Source organism: Cucurbita moschata, unplaced genomic scaffold, assembly GCF_002738365.1.
Source record: "Cucurbita moschata cultivar Rifu unplaced genomic scaffold, Cmos_1.0 Cmo_Scf00002, whole genome shotgun sequence".
Lineage (NCBI taxonomy): Eukaryota > Viridiplantae > Streptophyta > Magnoliopsida > Cucurbitales > Cucurbitaceae > Cucurbita > Cucurbita moschata.
In genome coordinates, this window is record NW_019268518.1 from 4,988,496 (window position 1) to 5,007,129 (window position 18,634).

At 37.3% G+C, this 18,634-nt stretch overlaps 4 protein-coding genes across 6 annotated transcripts in view; 3 read left to right on the forward strand and 1 right to left on the reverse strand.

Annotated features, from left to right (window-relative positions):
- The window catches only part of LOC111461995, a 4,499-nt gene extending 1,642 nt beyond the window's left edge, over positions 1 to 2,857 (reverse strand). Inside the window, exons 1-3 of one of the 2 annotated variants that reach the window (XR_002713684.1) lie at positions 2,642 to 2,852; positions 2,061 to 2,144; positions 415 to 498 (exon numbers count right to left, since the gene is read on the reverse strand). Coding sequence is in view for 1 of the 2 variants with exons in the window: in XM_023105647.1 (XP_022961415.1) it covers positions 478 to 498; positions 2,061 to 2,144; positions 2,642 to 2,788 (252 nt within the window). In the remaining variant the exon portion in view is untranslated. Of the gene's footprint in view, positions 1 to 181; positions 499 to 2,060; positions 2,145 to 2,641 lie in introns of those variants that run through there. The other variant, XM_023105647.1, reaches the window with a different exon arrangement.
- Positions 2,858 to 4,023: 1,166 nt separating this feature from the next.
- Positions 4,024 to 6,929, forward strand: LOC111457948 (multiple myeloma tumor-associated protein 2 homolog). The gene is made up of 4 exons (XM_023100412.1): positions 4,024 to 4,168; positions 5,310 to 5,399; positions 5,836 to 6,100; positions 6,353 to 6,929. Exons 1-4 carry the CDS (start codon positions 4,126 to 4,128, stop codon positions 6,732 to 6,734), a joined length of 780 nt encoding a protein of 259 aa, XP_022956180.1. The 5' UTR covers positions 4,024 to 4,125; the 3' UTR covers positions 6,735 to 6,929.
- An 838-nt stretch (positions 6,930 to 7,767) lies between these two features.
- LOC111457966 (uncharacterized protein At2g38710-like) lies at positions 7,768 to 12,552 on the forward strand. Of its 2 annotated transcripts, XM_023100434.1 has the most exons (5): positions 7,772 to 8,208; positions 10,004 to 10,123; positions 11,192 to 11,306; positions 11,546 to 11,639; positions 12,112 to 12,552. In XM_023100434.1, exons 1-5 carry the CDS (start codon positions 8,105 to 8,107, stop codon positions 12,306 to 12,308), a joined length of 630 nt encoding a protein of 209 aa, XP_022956202.1. In that variant the 5' UTR covers positions 7,772 to 8,104; the 3' UTR covers positions 12,309 to 12,552. The 2 variants fall into 2 exon arrangements, with proteins under 2 accessions (XP_022956210.1, XP_022956202.1); XM_023100442.1 differs by lacking the exon at positions 10,004 to 10,123 and having other exon boundaries at positions 7,768 to 8,208.
- An 875-nt stretch (positions 12,553 to 13,427) lies between these two features.
- LOC111457957 (vesicle-associated membrane protein 727-like) lies at positions 13,428 to 17,175 on the forward strand. Its single transcript, XM_023100424.1, has 6 exons — positions 13,428 to 13,610; positions 14,448 to 14,695; positions 14,767 to 14,965; positions 15,058 to 15,178; positions 16,738 to 16,800; positions 16,917 to 17,175. The coding sequence occupies exons 2-6, from the start codon at positions 14,506 to 14,508 to the stop codon at positions 17,058 to 17,060; spliced, it is 717 nt and encodes a 238-aa protein (XP_022956192.1). The 5' UTR covers positions 13,428 to 13,610; positions 14,448 to 14,505; the 3' UTR covers positions 17,061 to 17,175.
- The last annotated feature ends 1,459 nt before the right edge of the window (positions 17,176 to 18,634 follow it).

An 18,634-nucleotide genomic window follows, 5' to 3' on the forward strand; every position in this document is an offset into this window, starting at 1 on the left:
GGGGGGGGGGGGGGGGGGGGGGGGGGGGGGGGGGGGGGGGGGGGGGGGGGGGGGGGGGGGGGGGGGGGGGGGGGGGGGGGGGGGGGGGGGGGGGGGGGGGGGGGGGGGGGGGGGGGGGGGGGGGGGAGAAGGAAAAGGACAATCAACGAACCAAGGATTTTAGAGGGAGCAGGACCGAAAGGAAAAGGAAAAACAACTATAATGGCTTATTGAGAGAAAGGTGAAGGGATGTGGTCCAGAACAGCAAGTGCAGAACACTGCGTCTTAAAACATATCAGATGACACGCACTTTCAGAGTGGGAGGACAATCAAAGACATGTAACATTGTTTAATATACAAAAAAAAAAAAAAAAAAAAAAAAAAAAAAAAAAAAAAAAAAAAAAAAANAAGCGGTGGTGGGGTGAGGAATCTCACATTTTATTCCTTGTGGCCAAACTCCAACGCAGATGTTACGACTTGCAGAGGAGCCACCACCATCTACTGGGTCCCGTCACGTTTCTGCAAATGAGAAGCAAAGGATAAACACAATTTCTAAAATAAGAACAACAAAACTGGCATTCAAATATTTGATTGACAATGATGCAACTTTTCCCTTGGTGGATATAGTGAAATGAACTTTATCATCAATTGTACTTATTTATTTGTTTGACTAATCTTAGTAGTTACAGAAAAAAGTAGAAAAAGTTTGTCATCTTCTAGAAGTATAAAGTGATAATTAGAAACATGTTAAAAAAGGTGATTCAGCACACTGCACACCTGAAAAAAAGAAAGTTCACTACAATTTCCCTCCTGGACTTGTTAGTTTAAAGAACCCATTGAATTAATATAATTTACAGAAAGGGTCTTCGGGATGATAAAAACTCCAAACGTCCAAAAACAGCATCCTAGTTTGCACCTTTTATCAACAGAACATATCATAAACTGATCTTGAACTTGAGTGGCGCTAACAAGTTTCTACGAATAACAGGTGAAAGTAGCAGAAACGAAGATATGAGGACTAGATAGCAGGCGTCCATTTAAAATGCCAACCAGCTATGAACACGCGTAATTACCACAGAAACCGCAATGATGCATTAGCTTCTTTATATATATACATGGTGTTCTATAATATACATGACCATATTAGCTAAAGTCTGGGAACACTTGCACTAGATCTGATGACTTCAAGGTGTTCCAAACTCTCCCGTTATTCCATCAGGTCCTAGGGACTTGAGACTGCCTATATTCTGAAATGCTTTGAGAATCTGGGAACACTTGCACTAGATCTGATGACTTCAAGGTCTTTCTAATCTCGACGTTCTTTGACTATCGATCAAAGTCCAATCAATCCCTTCAATAGTGAACTGAGGGTCTCTATCATCAGGATACAACTTTCTATAAAAGCCTAAAATATTCTCTTCAGTCTCTGTTTCTGTAGATAAAAATCGTTCATCTTCAATTTCCAGAATGGATAAACAGACTCTATTTTTCATAGCTGAAGCCCATCCGTGGAAGAAGGAAGCACTCTCATCCCCTTCATTCAACCATTTAATTTTGCATTTCTGTCTCAAATATCTCTGCTCATTTGGTGTTAGCTCTAACGCACTCTTCTTTTTGCTGCGTTTGGACAATCCCTTGTTCATCCAACATATCAATCTGATCAATTTGGTGAAGGATGTCATTTTTCTTATCAACCACGTTCCTGAACACTTCTTTGTTCTAAGATCTAACGGCGTGACTTCACCTCCATTTTTTCCATAATTCTTTTTAAAAAAATAAAAAATCACATAGGTTTCTTTTTTATTTTATCAATTTCTGACACTTGGGCTCAATCCCCACATAGGTTTAAGAAATCAAAATTTAACATCGAAGAAATAGCCCATGGAAACTACAAACTACACAATCAAAGAGTTGTCAACTAACTATTAGGGATGATGGATCCCACAAGACCGTAAAGATTTATATATAAAAGTTGCAACGATCACAAAATACGGTTAGTCATAGCCTCTCTTACCACAGATCGACTAACAAATATTTGGCAGCAGCCAATTTTAATGAAAACAATGCCAGTAATGAATTACCTTCTCCGACTGTTCTTCCTTCTTCTCGGCCCTTTCTTTCTCTGCCTTAAGCCTTTGCTTCTCCAGTCTCTCTCTTTCCATTTTCTACACAAACATTAGCAAAACGATAACTACAAATTGGAGAACACAAAATCCTCGAGCAAGAAGAAAGTACAAGCCAACATAAATAGTATCTTCAATCTCATCCCAGTCTATTTATATTTTAGTTTTGAACAAGCGAGCATTCGATGAAGCAGATTGATGATTGGACTCCTACTAAAAATCGAATAAACACAAACTCCTCGCACAGAAAGAAAATACCATCTCATATAAACAGTAAATATTCCCTAACTCCAGTCCATATTTATTTCAGTTTCTAACGAGTGAACGTTTGATCAAACAGATTGATTATCGAACTCCTACAACTAAATCGTAGATCACAACTCCTCGCACAAAAAGAAAGTACAGAAGCAGTAACTTCGATCTCACTCAAGTCCATACAAGAATCCAACAACTGAACATTCAACAAAGCAGATCGATACTAGAATTACTACTACTTTTCAACTCATTTTTTCTCGAACATTCGAAACTATTAATTCAACCTGAATGTAGACGTTCTCAGCAGCACGCTCCTCCTCACTGAGAACTCGACCTTTTCCGTCTGAGAGGAATCGGAATCCACCGACGCCGGCGGTACGCACCGTGGACGGAGTCAGAGAGGAACGACCGAACACCGATCGCATGGCCATTTGCGTTCTGTGAAGTAAAATCTTCGAGAGAGTAACAGCAAGGTTTATTCGGTTCAGTATTGCGCGAACCAACACAAATAGAGGCTTTCACTATTTATAGCCGGTTAGATAACTTCAAAGTCAAACGGTGGTCGGTTGGGCCAAACCGGGTTTATTTATCAAGTGACGTAATCCTATGATTTACTTTCACTATTTATAGCCGGTTAGATAACTTCAAAGTCAAACGGTGGTCGGTTGGGCCAAACCGGGTTTATTTATCAAGTGACGTAATCCTATGATTTACTGTTGAAAATATTTGGTAATAACCCAAAAGTTACCGTTTGATCGGTCCATTTTAACCATTTTTTCTTCATCAAAATACTCAGACCGTTAGCCCAGTTTGGAATCGGTTATGAGTAAGGTAAAATTATTAGGAAATTTAACTGTTTTTTTATATTTGGTAAAATTTATTATTTATTAATTTACAATAAATAAATTTATTTTTTTAATCCTTTTATATATTATTTACAATTTTTGAAAAATATTATTCTTCATCAAATTTAATTTATTGCTTCTAATTATTTTTCTTATTTCTTTAGTTAAACTAAAATTATATATTTTTTAATTTAAATATGGTTTTTATGGTTAATTTATCCAATTATATAAAGTTAACCAAACATGATAATATTAAGTTCATGTTTAATTGAAATATGTTTTTTTTAATAGCTATTTCGCAACAATTTAATACTAATAAGTTTATGCTCGACTTTTGAGGGAGCCCACTGTAGGATGATGAAAGTCATTTGCTAATTTAGAGAATGATCATGAGTTTATAATCAAATAATACTTTCTCCATTAATACGAGGTCTTTTGAAAAAATCCAAAGTAAAGTCATGAGAGCTTACGCTCAAAGTAGACAATGTCATACCATTGTGGAGAGTCGTGTTCAACTAACATGGTATTAGAGCCATGCCTTAAACTTAGTCATGCCAATAAATTGATAAATCTTCAAATGTCGAACAAATGACTCCAAAAGAAAAGGAGTCAAGCCTCCTCGAAGTCATAGTAAAAAATGACTAAGACTCCAAAGGAGTCGAACCTCAATTAGAGGAGGTGTTGGATGATGAAAGTCCCACATTGACTAATTTGAGATATGATTATGGAGAGTCGTGTTATTTTAATATATTTTTTAATTCCTTGATTTTTTCCACAACGCATATAAATGAAGCTGGACCCCCAAAATTACAGATAATTTATAGCTATAATTCTCAACTTCACGTCTGAGAATATAGGACGCGCGAAAGCCAGGGGACAAGAAGACTGTCGCGAAGTTTCGGTCACGACCGTAAGGTCCGATCATGTATCACCCTACTAGAGGCGGCGTTCGTGGCGGTCGAGATCGTAAGCTACTTATTTATCTTCCTCGATTTCCACTTTGTTGATTGTTTCCCTTTTTTCGTTATTGATGAATTAGGCTTTCCCGGGATTAGATCAGCGGCTGAGAGTTCGAGAACCGTTGTGGATCTGAATCCGCCATCTAGGGTTTTTGTGCTCTTCCGATATTTGGATACGCGTTTTTTTGTAGGGTGATTGGTATCGTTTCAGAAAATTTTATTAGGGTTTTTGGGATGCTTTTTTCGAATTTAAAGATTTGATATAGCTAGTCAAATGGACATGAAGTTTATGCGTTGTTGAATTAAGATTTTGATGCCTTTATTGTTGGTCTGGCGGTAGTTTATGTGGTTATGTACGTCTATTGTGATGAATGTCGTCAAATGATGGGTCATTAGGATTTTAGGGCTTGTTAGTGTTCGTGTGCCTGTGCTGGATATCTGTTGTTTGTTTGTTTTTTTGTTAATATTCATGTGTTTGTATCGGCAATAGCTTCAAAAAATTCGCATTCCAGTCTATGATTCGAGATATAATCGTTCTTTTCTTCTGCATTTTCCCCTTTGAAACGTTGTTGGCATTCTGTTCATATCCTCCCGTCTCTTGTAGTGCTTCTACAACGGGTGGGTTCATAAGTTGGACTGTTGGTGTTCGATGTTAAAGTCAGAAGATGTTATAGTTAGTATGCAGATCATAAACATGATTGGATAAATAGAGGCTAGAGTGTGTTTTGAATACTTCCTATGCTTCAAGCCTTCAATATGCAGTCATTTACAAGAGCGGTGGTCTTATTTTTATGTTTATTTCTCCCTGTTCTTCATGTCTATTTTGACTCTGTAATTTAAATTTACTCGTTGATGAGTATAATCTCAATCATTCCATGTTGACTTTATAAATCTGGAAACTACTGCTTGATATGACATTTAGAAGTTGAAGAAGTCATGATTATCTATTCAGGTGTAAGGATTTATTTCAAACCCCATGACCACTTTTTTATCCAATATGTCTCTTAAGTTTCTTAACCAATGTATATTCACTGTCAAACCCTTTGGAATGTTGAACGAGTAAACAATTATTGCTCCTGTTGAAGTATCTTTCCTGAATTTAGCCACCGACTCTCTAACATATGGGATTTCACTCGTATGATGTGCAGAATTTAATTGGGACGATGTGAAAGTTGACAAACATCGGGAAAACTTCCTTGGCCACAGCATCAAAGCACCTGTTGGAAGATGGCAAAAAGGTAAGGTATTATTGTGAAAGCCTACTATGGTTTGGTGAAGTATGTAAGTTGAGCGATTGTATCAATTAAATGGCTTTCTTAATACAAGGCGCTAGATTTCTCAATGGAAAAATTATTTGCTTTTTTTTTTTTTTTAACTTAGAGCATGTTCTAAAATGTAGTTATGTTCTGTTTTCATTATCTATGTTGCCTCCAAGTTGGCGTTATAATATTATTCTCCTACTTCTGTGGTTATTTGGGAGGCATATTATTATTCCTGCTTTCATCAATTTGCAAACTATTTTGACCAGTTTTGCATTCCTACTTTTATATACATTGGCTTGAATTACGACATGCTGATTCTTATTTGGTTATGGACAATCCCTCTCACTTCATTGCCCCTGAAATTGTTTGCTGATAAAATGTTTTAACAATACTGTTTTTAATAACAAAACAGGGAAAGATCTACACTGGTATGCACGGGATAAAAAATCGAGTTCGAATGTTGATGTTGCAAAGGAAGAGATAAGATTGATCAAGGAGCAGGAGGAACAGGCGATGAGGGAGGCTCTTGGATTAGCTCCTAAAACTGCTGGCCGATCTCAGGGCAATCGTCTTGATAAGCATGAGTTCTCAGAACTTGTGAAGCGAGGTAGCACTGCAGAAGACTTGGGTGCGGGCCATGCTGAAGCTGCACGGGTTCAGGGTCTTGGTTTTTTGAGGTTAGATCTACCAATATTAAATTGAATTTCCTTTTTATCTGGTTGTGTGGAAACAAGGTTAGGGATGCATGGAAACTTAGCCCATCATTCAATTATCAGAATTGAATTGTCTATTTGTAGATACGATCCTGGGAATTTAAACAGTCCGAACCTAAATTCATTTTTTCATTAGCATCAATATTACTTGCATTTTGTAATGCCTACCTTCTGGTCTTATTGTCCTGTTAAATTCTGTCTACAAACTGGTTGCAGAGCTCCACATGCCTGGGAAGAATCCAAGTCTCTTCTGCCTGATCAAACGGGCACCTCTGCTGGTTCGGAGAAAACAGACGTTCCTGACCCGCCTGTTAGGAATGCAGAAGAAGAGGAAGTGGAGGATGAAAAGAACAGCAAGAAAAGGAGGCGTGAAGAGAGGCGCGGGGAGAGGCATGAAGAGAGACACGAGAGGCGTGGGGAGAGGCATGAAGAGAGACACGAGAGGCGTGGGGAGAGGCGTGAAGAGAAGCGGGAGAGGCATGAAGAGAGGCGTGAAAGGCGTGAGAGACACGAAAAGTACGAGAAGAAACATTCTCAGGATTCCAGGAAGAAACGGAGTAGTAGAGACAAAGAGAGGGGAAGACACGACTCTGATTGAACACGAGAATCATGGTGTTTGAAATGCCATATACTCTGTAACTTGACTCGAGATGGGACCTCATCCATTACTAGAACATTCATCGAGTGTGCCAACTGATCATTTGCTCTGCCTTCTCATTCCATGTATTAAAAGTAACCCTTCAAGTTCAAATCCTTAATGTCTTAATTACATAATCGTTCTCTCTGATGTCAAGCTGTAGGTACAGTTCTTCGGCTCTTCCATTGTCAGCTGGGCCTTTGCTCAAGTGGCTGGGACACGGTTGGTAATGCAAAAGCCGACTCCATTTAGTAAGACAATAAACCTTCCTTTCTCTAACCCCTGTTTCTTTTGGAAGATTACACAATCTTTAATCATAGTTCACTTCTAGTTCAAACTGTTCAGTTCCACTGAGCATAGTTATGCATTCTTTTTGCTATGATTTGGAAAATGGTTAGTCTAACAGACTTGTAGAGTTTTGAAAGATATGATACTCAAAATTGTAGAGTTGGTCGTGTCGGGTGACCATTGCCGTCCCATTTTTGAGTGAGTTGGAGCATAACCATCTTATTCATTGAACTAACTATAAGAAGCGTGCTTCGGATCGAAACACTAGAAGAAAAGGAGGGTATGATGCAAAAATAGACAAACTTGTATGAATGGGGAAAGCTCAAAGGTATTCCGTTTCAAGAGAAATTTCTTCGTCCTCTTCCCATATGCTTCGATTTTGTTTAGAGTTTTCTAGATGAGACGTGCTGATGGCTCTAGCAGGTGTTGTGTTGGAAGCGCTATTGGTGGTAATAAATATTCCACTGGGCGTTGAACGACTATGGTTGATTTGGTCACTAAAATGTCAAATTTTCAATTTATTATTGAATTTAAAAAAATTATAATTCAATTTTTTTTTTTTTTTTTGCCGTGTTTACCCATATAGTGAAATCCAAGTACAGACAATAAATGGTTGAACCCTATTATCCTCGAATATTTAAAAAAAGTTAAATTAAAAATTATATTATGCTAAAAAAAATGGTATTTTTTTTTATGAAGAATCGGAAGACCGACCCCAACGAAAGAAAAGCAAGCGGAATAAAAAAGCTCCGAAATGGGTCCCACTACGGGAGATTAATATATATTTGCTATTCAGAATAAAGGCGCAAGAGTGGGCGACGAGGAAGGGCTCCAGAGAGAGAGAGAGAGAGAGAGAAGGCATTTCTTCTTGTTCATATTGTTGTTGTTGTTGTTCTTCCTTCTCACGTTTCTTCTGGCCCTGCAATTATTACACCAATCAGAACTCCTCTCTGTTTCCGTCTTCCTTTTCCACTAATTTTGGGTCAAGCCATTGTCATCCTCCCTTCTTCATTTGATTGTTTAGTGAATTCAGGACGGCAACCATGGTGTCGGCCAACAGAGAGATGGTGGTGTACTGTTTCGATACTCTTCTCGCTCACTACAACGGCGAGGAAGCCCCTCCTCCCGCTTTCCACGGCGGTCAACAGTACTTTCTTCTCTCTCTCTATTTATTTATTTATGTGCGATCAGCGATTGTTATGTGGGAATTTTCTTGCATATTTGGGTTTTTTCGTATGATCGAGTTTGTAGGTTTAGTAATATTGAGGTTGCTGGGTGGGTTTTGATTGTTGACTTTGGATGATCACTGTAATTGTTTGATGCCTTGTTGGTTTAGTATGTGATTTCTGGGTTTTAATTTAGTTCTTTGCTAAGTACGTCAAATTTTAGAGATGGTTACTGTTTGTTGACTGAGGAAGTAATGGTTTTTTTTTTAATAGTTCATTTCGCATGTTTTTCGAAAGCAACACAGGGGAAGAAGACATGTTAAATGTTTCCTAAATAATAATAGTTCTTCAAATGTTTTTTTGGTGGATGTTATCCCTGTTGTATATCCTTTCATTTTCTCTACAGAGTACGTTTTTTCATCTAAAAATATTTATACAAAACAATGGTAAAGGTATTGGGGTGTGAGATTTCACGTCGGTTGGAGAGGGGAACGAAACATTCCTTAAGGTGTGGAAATCTCTCCCTAGTAGACGCGTTTTAAAACTATGAGACTGACAGCGATCTAAAGCAGACAATATCTATTAGTGGTGGGCTTGGGCTCTTGCAAATGGTATCGGAGCCAGACACCGGGTGGTGTGCCAGTGAGGACGTTGAGCCCACAAGGATCCCACATCGGTTGAGGAGGAGAACGAAACATTCCTTATAAGGGTGTGGAAACCTCTCCCTAGTAAACGCGTTTTAAAATCGTGAGGCTGATGACGATACGTAACGGGCTAAAGCGTACAATATCTGTTAGTGGTGGGCTTGGAGTTAACAAACCAATTTAGCTACTTGTTTGTTGTAGTAACTAGGCACTTACTGGAGCAATTTTAGTGGGCTGCACTGGAAGCTTCTTTTTCCATTATCATCACAGGAGCAAGCTCAATAAATTGAATGAGCATCAAACTTGATGTCTGCTTAAAACTAGATCTGCCAAGAAACTGGTTTCTGTGCTTTTGATCTGTTCATTCTTTTTCTTTTTCAAATCTTCACAAACTCCAAATGGAATGGTAAAGGTTTCATCGTCATGGTATGTAATTTAGTGTATGTTAATTCTAGTACCATTTGTAAAATGCCGAGGATCCACTTATTCCTGTGAACATCTTCTTTGTTTCTAGTTTTCTCAGAGAGCTAAGGAATCATCCACAGTAATGTTGATGAATTATATTCATTGTAGTCATAAGTTCTAGTTCGATCGTGAGCCATTGACATCAAGGCCTATATGTATACCAGGCTGCTTCGATGCAGCACATTCGCTATAATGATTAATCTGTATGATGAAATATATTTCTGCTCGACATTCTCGCCTTGAGGCTATCTTCTCTTTGTTCTTAATGCAAAGTACTTTGATTTTATGTTTTTCTGTTCATCGTAGTTTTGTATAAAACTGTCGTTAATCCTTGTTGGTTCGACGATCACTGAGTAATGATTTTTTACATTTATATCTCAGTTTATTGAGCTAAAAGTAAAAGATTCTAACTGGTTTTTGTACAAATTCATGATGAACTAGTGATTGTTCAATTTCATTTTGGATAGTTGTGTTTTCTGAGACATAACCAGCTATCAATCTGTTTGTTCTTCTACACATTTTGTGTGTTATCATGTGGTTAGGCATACTGTTTTAGATGTTGATGTGATACTCGCCACTCTTTAAGAGCGTCGTGCTTTATACATAGAATCTTATTATTGTAATCTGCATATAGTTTGATTTCATTTGAATATTTCTTTTCTTCCAGCCCCTTGTTCGTTACCTGGAAAAAAGTGGTCAATGGCGGTGAACCTCGTTTGCGAGGGTGCATAGGAACTCTAGAAGCTCACTGCTTGATAAGTGGCTTCAAGGATTATGCTTTAACTAGGTACTGTAGCCTAATGCATCCTTTATATGTTGATTGCTTTCCACTGTCTTCTTCACTTTGCCCTTTCCTTGGCTTTCTTAAATCAAGTTATGAGGGTGAAAGTCAATGGGTGGATGAGAAGACCATTTTTATGACATAAGTGATCCATATGTGAAATAGTCATATTGTTGAAAGTCTGCTTTCCTTCGTTGTAACAGCCCAAGTCCGTCGCTAACAAGTATGGTCCTCTTTGAGCTTTCCCTTTTGGGCTTCTCTCAAGATTTTTAAAACGCGTTTGCTAGGGAGAGGTTTCCACACCCTTATAAAGAATGTTTTGTTCTCCTCTCCAACTGATGTGAGATCTCACAATCCACCCCCTTTCGGGACCTAGTGTCCTCGTCGACACTCGTTCCTCTCTTCAATCGATGTGAGATCTTACAATCCACCCTCCTTTGGGGCCAGCGTCCTCGCTGGCACACTGCCCGGTGTCTAGCTCTAATACCATTTGTGATAGGCCAACTCCGCTGCTAGTGGATATTGTTCTCTTTGGGTTTCGCCTCAAGATTTTTAAAATGTGTCTACTAGGGAGAAGTTTCCACACCTTTACAAACAATGCTTCGTTCCCCACTCAATTGACGTGGGATCTCACAATCCACCCTCTTTCAAGGTCCAGCGTCCTCGCTTTCACTCGTTCTTCTCTCCAATCGATGTGGGATTTCACATTCATTCACTCATTTGGTAAACTAAGTTCAGGGAAGGGGGAAGTAGGGAGGAAGCCGATTTAGTTAACGAAGTTTGTGAGAGAACGAAAAGTCCATTCTTAAGTGACTTGTACGTAAATTGTTCTATTTCATGCATGGGGAGGTCAATTTGGGGCGAGGCGAACTCTCTACACTTGTCATTCCATTGGACAAAGGATATTACCTCGGTTCTCTTACACTATCTCGAGTCACGGTTTTACATGCTCTCTCTTTTCCCATTGTCATGACTAAATGCAATTTTTATTTTTCAATCGCTTGAACCTGGTCCGCTTCATTAGCCATCTAAATATTTAGTTCATGGTTCCTTTTTTTCTTGAACATGTTGCAGTGCATTGAGGGACCGCAGGTTCCCCCCAATACAGCCTAAAGAATTACCACATTTGGAATGCACAGTTTCCATTCTAGTTGATTATGAAATAGCTATCAATTATCTTGATTGGGAGGTACCTTTCTGTTTCCTTTTCTTACTCCAAATTTTTTGTTCAGTATCCAAAACAATTTTTTTTGCATTATTAATGATTGCAAGGATTAGTCGAGCACGTTTATGATTCTGGCTACTTTGCCCGAAGTTTCGAGCTCGGTCTGTCCTGCCTGCCTGTCGTGTTTTTGGCCAGGCACACAAAATAAGCCAGCCAGGCAGGCAGCTTTACCATACTCAGGGTATTCATGTCTTATTTTGCAGGTAGGTAAGCATGGTATTATTATTGAATTTAATGATCCCGACTATAATACTAGACGAAGTGCTACGTATCTGCCCGAGGTAGCTGCCCATGAAGGTATGTTACTGTACGTTTTGTGGATCAATATTAGTCGTCTTTGCCTTCTACTGTGAAATCCAGTGATTTGCTTTGAATACCAAGTAGTTTTTATCGTTCATATAATATTTATGTCCCAAAGGATTCGGGTATAATAGGACGAGCTAACTACCCTTTCGTCGATCCTCCCATGTTTGCTCAAAATTTTTGTCGTCTTAGTTTCGTGGTTGATGTAACCATATCGATCTATAAGAGTTATGAGTATAACAAAGACGTTGAAGGGAATGAGTTCAATTCAGAATGGTCACCTCTACATGTTTGCTTGGAGGGTCATATGGTTGTCCTGTGAGATTAGTCGAGGTGCGCATAAGTTGGCCCAAATACTCACGTTCGTGCACACACATCATTGTTGAAAATGTTGCCAACTCTCTGTTTAGCTTTATAATTCGTCCAGCTGACTCGGTTTTTGGTTGGGTTGCATCTTGATTTCCAGGTTGGTCAAAAATCGAGGCCATCGACTCATTGATTCGAAAGGCAGGATATAACGGTGCAATCACCGAGTCACTACGTAAGCGTATTCGATTAACTCGGTACCAAAGCACCCTATTCACCATGCACTACGGTGAGTACGTCTCCTACATTAAAAACACCCGGGGCACAACCCCCCGTGTCGTCGGGGTTAAAGCCTAACACAACCATCCATTCTTCCAAACGGCTTCTGCAAAAATCTGCAAAGCTTAAGTTTGGGTAACTGAACTATTACAAAATGTCATTTCTTATGTGAATCACTGTGAGATAAACTGAAGAACTCAGTAGTTATTTGAAGTGAATTTGGAAACTTATCATTCAAGCTCTGCTGCTTCTCTGCAGTTGGCTGCTCTGTATTATAAACATTTCCAAGTTCTAATTATTACTGCTATTTATCTGTCTGCCATTTCAGTAAAAAAAAAAAAAAAAAAAAAAAAAAAAAAAAAAAAAAAANAAAAAAAAAAAAAAAAAAAAAAAAAAAAAAAAAAAAAACCATAAAATTTGTCGCTGATTTTTTTACGTTAAATTGTGAATTTGGTTCCTAATAAGGTTAGAATTTAGTCTGAATTAGTCTTTTTGGATTGCTAAAGCCTCGTAATTTGTTTGTGAGATCTATCTTCAATTTTCATACTGTCTCTCGTCCATTGAGATCGAGTTTTCTATGTTTATAGTCTTTCTAAACTGTCTTAGCCATGACTCGAACACAAGACTTGTAGGTGTCTTTGTGATTTCGTTTTTTTTTTTTTTTGTTATTATATTTAATTTTTATTTTAAAAATTACTATTATGATTAAAGTTTTATAATAGGTTTCTAAAAACATTTATTAGTTCTGTTTTACCCATAAAGAAAAAACATTATAAAAAAAATTTAATCTATTTGATGGTAGATAATTAATAGAATTAAAAAAGTTTATGATTGAAATTAAAAAAAAGAAAATAGTTTAAAATAATTCTTTTGAGTAATCTATTTTTTAAGTTTATAATAAAATAATTATTTGAATTGAATATTAAATTCTATTGTATTTAATGAATGAGGACGTAAATGTAATTTTGTATCTGAGAACTTCAAAAGCTTTTTTTAAAATTTTTTTACATAAATATTTAGAGGCTAATTTTTATAATAGCTTGGAATTTAAAATTTAGAGGATTTTAAAATTCAGAAATTTAAATTAAATTAAATTCGGAAAATATAAAAATTAATTTTTTTTCAAACATAAAAATTATAATAAAAACTTAGGGATAAAAAATTTAAAAAAAATAATAATAATTTTGGTTTAAAGCCTAAAGTATAAGTTCTCAGAAACTTGTTCCTAATCGGAGACGGAAGGGTAAACTGGTTGAGGTTCGGCTTCCCTATAAATTACGATTACCCCTCCATTTCCCACTTTTTATGTATTCTTCAAGCTGATCGCTCTTCTACCTTGCACATCTTACGTGAAGTAGACCGGCGATTTCCAGTTTTAAGGTTAGCAATTTCCCTTCTGTCCTGTGATTTGTACTCTCTGATTGGATCGTGGGATTGAATTTTGTTTTCTTCGTCGATTTCTCTCTTTTTCTGGGTAATTTGGATAGAATCTGTGTAGGGTTTGGTTTTGTTTGCGAACTGTTTCGTGCGATTTTGGTTGCTGAGAAAATCATTGCATGAGGTGTTGGAAAACGTTGCGAATTTGTATTTGAGATCTTCTGCTCCTTTTTTTCCCTGTTGAAGAGGGAAAGTCTTCGTTCGCAAGCATAAAATCTGTTCGTACGATTAGGTTGGCTTAATTTTTCCCCTTCGTGATTCGGACTTTACTTCTCTACCCGTTTGGGCAAGGTTTATTAATTGTCTGAAGGAATATTGGAATTTTATCGCCTGCGGTTTGATGTGTTTGATGCAATTGAGTACTGGGTACTGTCATTTGCATAGATTACGACCTTGCTGCTATGGATAATTAAAGATTTAGTTCTTGGTTCTTCGATTGATCAATCCTGCAAGCAAGTAATTTACGGAGCATTTGCTGCCTTTGTTAGTTTTGGCTCAATTTGTACAGATCGCTAGTATGGAAACTTCCCAAACAATAGGGATTTTCCTAGCTGAACAACCTTTAATATGATCTGGGAATTTAAATAATCACAGAAAGAAAAGTCCCAACAGGCAACAGTGACAGTTAACTGAGCTCAATTACAAATTGAACGGGAATAGAATAACGGGAAGGGTAGCCTCATATCGTGTTTTAATTAGTATTCGTGAATTTTCGCATGTTTCCTTCTTACAGGTCGAGAATGAATTTGAATTAACTATATCCATTTAAAATTTTTGTAGGCTACTGCTGCAGTTTGTGAGTGCTACTGCTTTGATTCTTCTCAGACAACCGTCGGAGATGAGTCAGAAAGGCCTAATATACAGCTTTGTTGCTAAAGGAACTGTTGTTTTAGCAGAACACACATCATTCTCAGGGAATTTTAGTACCATTGCTGTTCAATGCTTACAGAAATTGCCTTCTAATGGCAGCAAATGCACATACTCATGTGATGGATATACATTCAACTTTCTTCTTGACAGTGGATTTGGTATTGTGTTTTCTCAAGTTTGTTTAGATTTCACCAACACTTGTGGCTGAGGGTGTTTGATTGATTTGCAGTCTTTCTCGCTGTTGCGGATGAATCAGTTGGAAGGAATATGCCATTTGTATTTCTGGAGCGTGTGAAAGATGACTTCAAACAGCGTTATGGATCAAGTATCAAGGAGGAGGACCCTCACCCACTTGCAGATGATGAGGACGATGATGATTTATTTCTAGACCGATTCAGTGTTGCATACACTCTTGACAGAGAATTTGGGTATGCCCATCATGAACAGCATACCTATCATCGAACAATGTCTGAGTTATATGTCGTATGTTTTACCTAACAACCTATAATTTTCATGACAGGCCAAGGCTTAAGGAGCACATGCAATATTGCATGAATCATCCAGAAGAAATGAGTAAACTTTCCAAGCTGAAGGCTCAAATAACAGAGGTGAAAGGAGTTATGATGGATAACATTGAAAAGGTTAGACTTCTTGTTTTATGAAATCTTGCAATTTCTGCTCAAGATTTTCTGTTTAGATTTTGAAAGAGTACATATGTTCCTTTTCACTGTTGTGCATAATGTATAAACACAGAGACGTAGATTAAAGCAACATTTTAGAAATTTTACTTTGCTTCCTCTGTTTCTTTCTCCTCTACATTGCGCCTGTTACATGCGGCATCCTGGTAGGTAGATCAGTCATGTAGTATATTAGCCATTGGGCTTCCTATAATTATGTTGTTATGAAATTGATTAAGAAAAGTATATATTACACGCATGTTGCTTGCTTGTTTTAGAAGAATCAGATTTTCAGCTGCACCAGTTGAAGAATAATTGTTTGCAAGGAATTTGGTAGTTGTCAGTTTTGGAAAAAGTGAAATGGAATTGGTCAAATATCACATGCACTTTCTTTTTCCCACTTTTTCTTCCCTTCCTTGCTTCTCAATACAGCCATTGGAAATGATTGTGGTGATTTTGATCTATAAAGTATCACTTTGGCCTTTTGTATTGGACACAATAATGTGTCAATTTGATAGGATTTTACATTATTATTGCTATAGATCTTCTTATTTAGTTTGCATGTTTCTGAATACATGCAAAACATCAACTGTGTGATATCCTATGTACTGTTTAATTTACATGTATGTAATAGAAGCCACAAGGCAAATCTTAACCTTGGCGAGAAATTTGGTGGCATATCCTTGAGCGGGTAATGAAAATTTGTAGGAATGGACTATCTATCCACTTTTTGACAACAAAAGTGATCATTTGATAACTGATATGGGGATTGGCGAAAAAATGCTTGCTTCTCTATACGATGTTCTCTGTGGTATTAAGTTGAAAATCAAAGCTTAGACTTTGTGGTGCTACTTGTACGAAGCTAAGTTATGCTAGACGTTTTTAATATGAGACTCCGTATTTGGATGAGACGGTTGACAATTTAGTATTATTATTATTAATTCTTTACCGAGTTCTCTCGGTCTTTTGATAACAGGTTCTATAACTACCCTCTCACTATGAGATAGGGTTTTCCGAGTCCTTTTAATCTTGGGTTGGGTAGTGCCCCTGTGAGATCCCACGTCTTCTTTATAAGGGTATGGAAACCTCTCCCTAGCATACGTGGTTTAAAAACCTTGAGGGAATGCCTGAAAGGGAAAACTCAAAGAGGACAATATCTGCTAGCGGTGGGTTTGAGTTGTTGCAGGCCCGTCATTCATGGTATACTTCTCCACATTTTAAGTGGTCCGGAATTGGTGAATCAGTACATCGGTCTTTCTGGATAGTATTAAATTTTTTCTTTTATGTGTGATCTTATCTTTTTAGTTTTTACCTCATGAACTAATTAGTGGTTCGTTAGCTAGATTGAGGCCATATTTTTTTGTACACTTTGAGTATGACTACAACATTGTTTCATATTTGTTTCCTATAATAAAAAGGGGATAGAGATGCTTAGAAGTTCCTTTTGCAAAGAAACTGAAAATGAGGAGATTTCTTCTACTCGGCTGCACAGATATGATATCGATTTCCTTTTCCTCGTGCAGGTTTTAGATCGTGGAGAACGGATCGAGCTTCTGGTGGACAAAACAGAAAACCTACAATTCCAGGTACATCATATAACCCAGACTGTCACTTAAGAATCTTGAATGAGAAGTTGAAGATAAAAATAAAAAAATAAAAAAATAAAAAAATAAAACCCGTCCATCTAACTGTTTAAATTTAGGCCGATAACTTTCACCGACAAGGGAGGCAACTTCGGCGAAAAATGTGGCTGCAGAGTTTACAAATGAAGCTGATGGTTGGGGGAGGAATCTTGGTGCTGTTCATCATACTTTGGTTTGTTGTATGTGGTGGTTTCAAATGTTGATTTTGGTAAAGCTAGTAGCATATGAGTGTTTTCTTGAACTTGGCTATGTATGCAAACTGTTACCAAGTCTATGTAATATATGCCTTGCCTCCCCCCCTCTTGTTCTAACTTTTAATTACCATTCTGTCATCTTTTTAATTAGCATCCGAGTGTTCCGTTAGATAGAAACAGATTTGATAAATATTGATAACTCTCGGATAGAGTATTAGAACGGAAAAATCCATTGGATAATGAACTATTTATTGGTTCTAAGCCGTCTCTGGTGATGGATCAACAAAATTCGAAGTGCTTTTCTTGCATATTCTTGATAAACCAGTGCTTATATATACATATAGGAAGATCTGTTTGGATTAGGAAGATCTGTTTGGGAAGTAAGCAGTCTCTTTGACATCTCAGGATCCCAAATGAGTTGGTTTATTTGAAAAAAATCTTGTTCGTTGGAAGATCTATCTTGTATTTGCTACTGCACGGTTCCACTCAACTCCGAAATGATCTGCTTTCCCTAATTGGCTTATTATTTGATTTATTTATTAGTTTATGAAATTGTATTTATTGGTTTAATTTTTTTAAAACTTATTAGCTTCCATTTAAAATAAATAAATTGAATTTATTGTGTTTAATGCATTTCTAAAATTAAAAAAAAAATTAATTTCACTTTTTCAAAATAATGGATATTGATAACACGACAGCTGGCATCTTTTGATTGATGTGTTCACACCAAACCCAATTGCAAATTAAGACATTAACGGCTAGTGCGTGTTTTTTCAAATAAAAAAACAGTAAGAATTATCCAATTGGTTTCATATTGATTTTTCTCGAATTTTGAATCTTTTTAAGCTTATTGCTTCAATATTATCCGACACTCTTTAAATGATTTCGATAAAGACATCAATCATCAATGTTTTAAAATAATATATTTTGATTCAAATGATGTCGGGATTAAATCCCTTTTTATTTCAAAGTTGCACGTTTTATTTGGAGTAATTTTACGTTGGACGACCTTCTAGAAACAATATGACGGGGATAGAAGCAACACGACTGTGTGTGTGGCCATTAGATGCATCATGCATCGACAGACAAAATGGCAACATAGAAATTACGTCCAACCGGCCACGTGAGAGCCAAGACAAGACAAGTGTCATGATGTGACCAAGTAAGACAGAACATCATTCAGCACGCTATGAAAAGTGTGCATTCAAGCCAAATTGAGGCATAAGCAAGACAGAGACGACGTTGACATGAGTGTGAAATACAAACTTAAAGAAGTTAGGGCTCTGGTATGAGTTTGAGCATGCTATTTTGGAGTTTAGTCCGCTAATATGAAATATGATTGCTTACCAAATTTGATATAGATTAGACACCTGACCGACGCTCCACGTGGCTGTATGACCATTCGTCAAAATGATGTCTACTTATGCCATACCAAAAATGTCTTAGAATGTATAGGGAGAAACATCTCTCCACGACCCTAGGCTATCTGATCTTAGTGACCTATATTGTGGCACATACATGTGTCACAGTGCGGGCTAGCGTTATCCTTAACTCGAGATGACATCATCATATGGAGACCATGT

Excerpts from the sequence above, each read along its gene's own strand:
- LOC111457966 (XM_023100434.1), top strand. The coding sequence starts at position 8,105 with ATGGTGTCGGCCAACAGAGAGATGGTGGTGTACTGTTTCGATACTCTT. Across the intron at positions 8,209-10,003 it reads GCTTTCCACGGCGGTCAACA|CCCCTTGTTCGTTACCTGGA; the intron begins GTACTTTCTTCT and ends CTTTTCTTCCAG. Across the intron at positions 11,640-12,111 it reads CGAGGTAGCTGCCCATGAAG|GTTGGTCAAAAATCGAGGCC; the intron begins GTATGTTACTGT and ends CTTGATTTCCAG.
- LOC111457948 (XM_023100412.1), top strand. The coding sequence starts at position 4,126 with ATGTATCACCCTACTAGAGGCGGCGTTCGTGGCGGTCGAGATC. Across the intron at positions 4,169-5,309 it reads CGTTCGTGGCGGTCGAGATC|AATTTAATTGGGACGATGTG; the intron begins GTAAGCTACTTA and ends TATGATGTGCAG. Across the intron at positions 6,101-6,352 it reads CAGGGTCTTGGTTTTTTGAG|AGCTCCACATGCCTGGGAAG; the intron begins GTTAGATCTACC and ends AACTGGTTGCAG.
- LOC111457957 (XM_023100424.1), top strand. The coding sequence starts at position 14,506 with ATGAGTCAGAAAGGCCTAATATACAGCTTTGTTGCTAAAGGAACTGTT. Across the intron at positions 14,966-15,057 it reads ACTCTTGACAGAGAATTTGG|GCCAAGGCTTAAGGAGCACA; the intron begins GTATGCCCATCA and ends TTTTCATGACAG. Across the intron at positions 16,801-16,916 it reads CAGAAAACCTACAATTCCAG|GCCGATAACTTTCACCGACA; the intron begins GTACATCATATA and ends GTTTAAATTTAG.